Source organism: Camponotus vicinus, unplaced genomic scaffold (assembly GCF_025532165.1).
Source record: "Camponotus vicinus isolate PSW18456_S1 unplaced genomic scaffold, iyCamVici1.0 SCAF_6, whole genome shotgun sequence".
In the NCBI taxonomy this organism is placed as follows: domain Eukaryota; kingdom Metazoa; phylum Arthropoda; class Insecta; order Hymenoptera; family Formicidae; genus Camponotus; species Camponotus vicinus.
Window position 1 is genome coordinate 13,576,046 of NW_028141978.1, and position 7,264 is coordinate 13,583,309.

The 7,264-nt window shown below is 27.3% G+C and overlaps 1 protein-coding gene across 1 annotated transcript; it reads right to left on the minus strand.

Annotated features, from left to right (window-relative positions):
* Window positions 1–3,224: 3,224 nt before the first annotated feature.
* Window positions 3,225–6,430, minus strand: LOC145973613 (putative G-protein coupled receptor Mth-like 10). The gene is made up of 5 exons (XM_083103139.1): window positions 5,989–6,430; window positions 5,407–5,485; window positions 4,315–4,499; window positions 4,006–4,171; window positions 3,225–3,580 (listed from the first exon to the last, which is right to left on the minus strand). The coding sequence occupies exons 1-5, from the start codon at window positions 6,395–6,397 to the stop codon at window positions 3,310–3,312; spliced, it is 1,110 nt and encodes a 369-aa protein (XP_082959265.1). The 5' UTR covers window positions 6,398–6,430; the 3' UTR covers window positions 3,225–3,309.
* Between the last annotated feature and the right edge of the window lie 834 nt (window positions 6,431–7,264).

The following is a 7,264-nucleotide window of genomic DNA, read 5'->3' on the forward strand; positions in this document are numbered from 1 at the left end:
TATCTATACATTTTTGTTCATTTACCGCCAACATTAGCATTACCTGATGCTCACCACAAGGAGGTTGCTGGTCGGATTTGACGTATCGTGTGTGTGTGTGTGTGTGTGTGTGTATGTGTGTTGGAAGACGGGAATATGGAAATGATCACAGCGCTAAATCAAATATGGAATGAAAGTCCTCAGGGAATAATTAGAGCCTGCAATAATATGCATGAGCATCTGCAAGAGATTATCCGAAGAAGAGGCGGCAATACACATTTTTAAATGTGAACATTTCCGCATTCTCGTCCTCCAACACACACACAGTCACACAACGTCAGAAAATAGCATTCATAGTCTATATACGGTGTCATATAATTACATAATATTCATTAGACATTTTATGTTTATAACTTTTTAATAAATAATGACCGCCGACTAAAACCTCCACAACATTACTCAGAGTGATGATCTTGATAACATATGTGAGAATTATTGAAATCGGGAGGTGGTCCATATAAGTAAATAATTGCCATATATTATTATAATTAAAAAGGAAAAGTATGATGTAATTTACTTTTTCGATAATCGTCCAAGTAATGATTTATTCTGTGACTTTCAGATGAACTAATAAATGTGCCTAACAAACCGTCGATTAGAGGCTGGAATAAAAACCAAAATTTGCAATGGCCAATATAAATAAAGAGCGAATTGTTCATCACAGTATATCATCCAGAAAAAGAAGAAAAATAATCTTTACTACAATTTTTCAAAATTATTATTTACATACTTTAATTATTGGCAATTATATATTTCAATTATTGACAACAACAACTTCATAAACAGGTGACTGCTGAGTGTAGATATTATGTGTGTATGTGTGTACGTGCATGCATGCATGTGTGCATGTGTGCATGTATCAATATAATGCGAGTGATCTGACTCGCGTCGTACTGTAACGTTTCAACCGATAGGAATATTTTTGTACCAGCAAAGAATAAAATTTAATTTTTACTTTTATGACAACTTATAAGACATGTATTAGCAGAAGAACGATCGATAAATAAATATCTCAAATTCTTGATTTGCCGAGAACAATACCATCATTGACTTGACAAAAGGTTAATTTTTTAAGTTTCATAATTTGACAGCATTTTTAGCATTTTTAACTGCATTCCTTTATATTTTTTATAATAATTTTTAATATTGATATTAACAATATGTTTAGGATCGTCAAGTAGTAACGAGATTAATTATTATGTATAATTTTTGAAGAAAAGGGGACCCCGCACATTTCATATGAAAAAAGTAGCTTCGGTCAAATTGGCTGAAATTGAAATATGTTGTAGTTTAGGTGGTGCTGATCATAAGTTTCCTGAGACAAAAATCCAAAAATCAAAAGTATAAAAGATACGATGATTTTTAAAGTATAGTATTGAAGTTAATGTGTGTCACTTCTATAATATTTAATGATTCCAAGTCATTTCTGTTATATATGTGTACATGCGTACGTACCATGTGTGCGCACGCGCGCGCGCGAATTGTATGTACCTGATCTGCGTAACAGACACGTATGACAAAAAGAGTTTAGAATCATTAAATATTGTAGAAGTGACACACATTATATATAATACATTATATATATTTGACACACATTATATACATTTTTTTCAAATATTTATATATTAATTTAATCTATGTATTCAAAAACAGACGTTTTTTTAAACTTCAATACCTATTTTAAATCATCGTATTTCTTATAATTTTGATTTTTGGACTTTTTGTCTCAGAAAACTTTTGATCTGCATCACTTAAACTACAACATATTTCAATTCCAGTCAATTTGACCGAAGCCACTTTTTTCATATAAAATGATTGGAATCCTTTATTTTACATGTTTATTGTCAACGTTATATGTGAAAAATCTACAAATCTATTTCAAAATAATTAGCTAATCAATCGAGTTTAATGTTAGATATTACTATTTTATGTAAGCATCAAATTTTGAAAACTTGAAAAATTCTAATATTAAATTTTAGTATTAAATTTTTATTCTATATTAAATTCAGGTGTATAAATAATCTTTTTAATAAAAAAATTTAATAATAAAAAATAAAAAGATTTCTTTTTCTTTTAATATAAATCTTAGAAATGACATCAAAAACTAAAAGAGATAGAGAGTGTAATCTATCTTAATACGAAATCTATCCTTAATTTTTTATTTATGATCGCTACTTTTAATGAGCAAAAGACATAAAATTGTAGTATCATCTCATTTACACAGAACGCTGTCTTTTGCTTTAATTTTGTTATCTTGATACATTACTAATGTTACAGATCACTTTAACGAGTATTTAAAAAGAATGGAATATTGATACGTGACAGAAAGAGTTGAAATAATTTGCATAATCATGATATAAAATAATTTTATTACGTTTATCACTATTTCTCATGCTTCCGCTAACAAGTTATATCTGTTTACCTTGTAGCGTTCTTTTAGCGATAAATATTTTATCAACACAAATTATTATAAAACAAGACTGCAATTTTATCGCACGATATCCTGTACGTTATATTGCATTTTAGCAAAATACAATGTAATACATGAAAGAGGAAGGTATGAATATATTTGTCTTATTTCAAAATCTACTACTTATTCCAAAGTCTGTTATTTATTATCTTGTCACTCATATATCTATTTCAACTTTTTATTTTTTTTAAAGTTAAATTATTTTCTTTTTTAAACCTGTTTATGCATATATTTCTGGTAGTTATATGTTTTTAAATTTGGAAAAATGTTCTTTATAAGTTATTTATATATATTATCTGTAATATCACTTTCTCTCTCTCTCTCTCTCTCTCTCTCTCTCTCGCTCCCTGTTGCTCTCGTTCTTTTTTATACATTAAGTTTGCCAAAAATGTTAATTTCTATAAATCGATTAGGATATTTTTGAAAAATTTTTTTTTTTTCGAAAAAGTAATACGTAAAAATTTTATAATAATGCATAAAATTTGGTTTTTATAAAAAATAATAATTTTTAAATTGCTGCAAAACAACTGACATTATATTTAAATATGTACAAATTAAAATAAAAATATGAGATAAACACATCTAATGGAATTAGAGATATATGAGAGATACATAAATGTACACACTTATGCATTACATATCAAATTAGATATTCTAATCTTGACAAGGATAAATATATATAAGATTATATATTCTCATCAGACAAACTTTTTGCGTGACGGTTCGCGTTTCCATAATTAATGTTTTTCCATAAAAAAATTGTTCTTGACATGGTACAGTTATTCAAACCTGTAACCGTTTCATGTCGAAGTTTTGGAAAAACATTTGCAATTCTGACAGAAACGCTTCAATAGCTGTCGCATGATTGTCTTCTTACACACGAATATGATGAACATACCGATATCTTGCATGGTGTCCATCACAAACGTAATACGTAAGACGTACAACAGTTTAATCAACAAATAAACATCGTAACCATTAATAGACCAAAATATTAACGCTGCTCCCATAATCCAATTTATGGCCATTATGATAAACAGCATGATAAACAGCCTCAGATACAGATTTAACCTGCAAATAAATATATCTCTTTTATATTTTTTGAAGTTATGATATATTTGATTTTAAAAATATGTTATGAGCGGACGCATTTTAAGTAATTTGTTTCATAAAGATAAATATTTTCTCCGAAAAAATTATAAGTATTTCACATTATTAAATATATTTAAATAACTATAAAATAAATACTACTAACTTAAATTAAAATTGAAAACAACGATGTGTTTGTACAAGTGAACTCGTATTTATGAAAATATATTGTCGCCAATAAAGAAGTCTCAAAATGATTATCCCTCTCTTTCTTTTGTATCGGATATGATCAAAAAAGCAATTGATTTTATTAAAAGCAATACCGTTGACAAGTGAATACAGCGGCACATGTCTTATTATTAAACAAGACTGATAATACATTGATATAAAAATGTTTGTGTACAAACCATCGCTTGTTGTCATTATAAAATCTGCTTTCTGAATCTGTCAGATGACGGGATGTGTCCTTTTCATAACGCATAATTTTCAATGCAGTGTAAATAGATAAGCAAGTGCTACTAATAACACAGACACTTTTCGGCCCGTAAAAATACAATCCATACGCCGCATTCTCTAAAATAAATAATAAACTTCTTTACATCACATGTTACAAATAAAACAGAAAAACATACTTTTATTTTTAAAGTGAATTCTCAAAGGATTAATTAAATAGATGTTTTGTTAATAGAATTATGTTAATAGTGACAAACATTCACCATAAAACCAATACCCATCGACGCAAATTCCCGGTCGGATTAAGTTTTCCGGCACGTTGGGAACGAAATCCATGATAATACAAATGATAGTAAAAATGAAGGGTCCTCCCCAAGCAATGATAGAATATATTAATTTTTTTCTCCCTTGTTTCGCTCTCTTGTTTTTTGGTAACAAGCGAAAATCTCTGCGAAATGCAGAGTTTACTTTAGAATTAATTAGTAACAAATAAAACAAATTGCGATGCAAATATTAAACTAAATATGCCTTCCATCAAATATCTTGAATATCTACTTTATATAAACGATAAAAAATTATTCATGCTATATAATGTCTCAAAATAATAAATATTACCATGTATTTAAATATATCGATATTTTACTAACATTAGATTAATTGTGATTTAGCAAAATGTTTAATAAAAAAATTAGAAATCAATTTCCGTTAAAAAGCTTGAGTATTTTGTATTATTATATAAAAAATAGAAGAAAGAAAATTTTAAATGATATTGGCTTAGGATTTATAAAATTAAAAAAAATGAAAAATTACAAACAGGTTAGTAATATTATATTATGAATTTTGAAATTATATTATAAATTTATTTTAGAATTTAATATAATTTTATTAATAATTTAAAATATGTTATTTTAATAATATATTATTTTTCTTTTAACAATTGAATGCTTATAAAATACACATTAATTTTTTGTTTTAAAAAAAGCAGATTAGAAATTTCCAACAAAAAAATATATATATTTCTGAAATGCAATTTGTGTCATATCTGCACTAAAATTATCGTTTTCCAAGCCAAATAATTATTTTTATACTACCAATTAACAAGACACGATATATTCTTTCTGATCAATGCAAATCATTATTCTTCTTTATCTTTATGGATTGTTATAGACATAATCTGAATGTATTATTTATACATATCACACACATGAATATTTTATCATATCGTGTGCGCGTCGTATAAAAAATATCACAATCTTATAAAAATAAATTTATATTATAGATAAAGTATAGCATATACACACACACACATATATATATATATATATATATATATATATATATAATAAACAATTTACCTAAATGCCCACCACATGTCGAAACTCATTACACTTAACCAGAAAAAGCTTGACATAAAACAGAAATAGCTGACTAAAGCTGCAACAATAAAATAAACAATTTTAAAATGTCACTAATTGACAAGTATTTTGTATATTATTAAGAACTGTATTATATTATAAAAAGTTTTCTTTTAACTTTAACAGTAAGAATTTATCACAGAAAACAATATAATTAATTAATATTATCAAAAAAATATTAGCCGAATTAATTTAAATTGTGTTTTACGTTAAACTAAAATAAAATATTATTTTAATTCTTTTCACTATTAATTCTTGTTTATAATATTTTAATATATCGTACATCCAAGTTTTATCGTAAAAAAAATTAATAAAAATTAAATACCAATGTACTTTTATTAATGTACGATTCACTAAAATTTTATAAACACAGGAATTAATAGTGAAAAAAATTAAAATAATATTTTATTTTATTTTAACGTACAATAAAATTTAAATTACTTCGCCTAAATATTTTTTGGTACAAAAATTAATAAAAGAACTAATGTACACACTGCATTATTACATTTGGCTGTACTGTACCAATTATAACACAGATGAAATATGGAAAATCTGCTATGTTGATTGAATATAATGATTGAGAACTTATAATATCAAATATGTATGCGAAAAATAACAAACTGCAGTATTCGCGCAGCATGAAACTATGTATGTTACGAAGCTCCGGCAGTATAGAATACACCACAAATATTGTCAGCAAACACAACATAGATACTATACGGCAACTCAAATATAAAATGCTCAATTCGTTAAAAATTTCATTTAGATTGTTATTCATGTTATCCATTTCTTTATCGATGGTTTCGTTCACAGCCTCCAAGCAGATAATTGCATTAAATTGATTATAATCCACGACAGCCAAACAATAAAATGTTGATTCGACAAATATGTCGAAATAAGGAAGATACAGAGAGCTGTTTGCGAAAAACATATACTTGAAGTACTTGAGATAAAAGTAGTCCGGATAAAGATAAAAACGTATAGTTTCCCGGCACGGATTTTGAACGATTAGTGGAAAAAGTTCGTCCACCTTCTTATTTCCGCTCTGTATCGAATTGTTTGAGTAGCTATATATGTTTGGGAAAACATATTCATTTTCACTAGCAATGCAATTCTTGCCAACCAAGCGATCACTGAGCGGACAACAGAGCTGAATGCAAGTTATATTGCCGCATTTTTCGTATGGAGCGATGTGATTTTTATTATTATCATTATTCGTTTTGTTTCTAATAAAGTTCGTATGATTATATGTCTCCTTCCATATGTTATCCTCTTCGTTGTCACTTGTGAAGTTTCGCGGAGTGTTTGAAGATGAAGTTAAAAGTAAAACTACGCAAAACCAAAATGCAAAACTTCCACCGCACGTCGTCAACAATTTGTGAACTCAATTTAATTTCTTTTTAATCTGCAATTTCTTAATCTGCTATTTTTCAAAATACGTGTGATATTGTTCGTCTGCGATGGTTAAATCACGACAACAACACTCTCCTTCTAAAGACAAAACTTGTAAAACTATTTATTATAAAATAATAGACACATTCGCGCGAATAATAAGATGCAATCATCATCGACAACAAACTTGCTAATGAAACAACTAAGTTAATTGTCACAGAAGAACTTATTAATCTAAATGACGTCAGGGACTCACCTAGCCCTACCCGCTTATTTTATTATTATTACTAAATTTATAATTGCAAGTAGCTGCTTACACTGTCACGCAATAACACATGAGAAAAAATTTTTTTACAATTAGGTTAATTTAAAATATTGTATCATGTTCTGTCCTTGTCGTTACCAA

Excerpts from the sequence above, each read along its gene's own strand:
- LOC145973613 (XM_083103139.1), bottom strand. The coding sequence starts at position 6,397 with ATGTTTTTCGCAAACAGCTCTCTGTATCTTCCTTATTTCGACATATTT. Across the intron at positions 5,486-5,988 it reads TTTCATCTGTGTTATAATTG|CTTTAGTCAGCTATTTCTGT; the intron begins GTACAGTACAGC and ends TTATTGTTGCAG. Across the intron at positions 4,172-4,314 it reads CGATGGGTATTGGTTTTATG|AGAATGCGGCGTATGGATTG; the intron begins GTGAATGTTTGT and ends TATTTATTTTAG.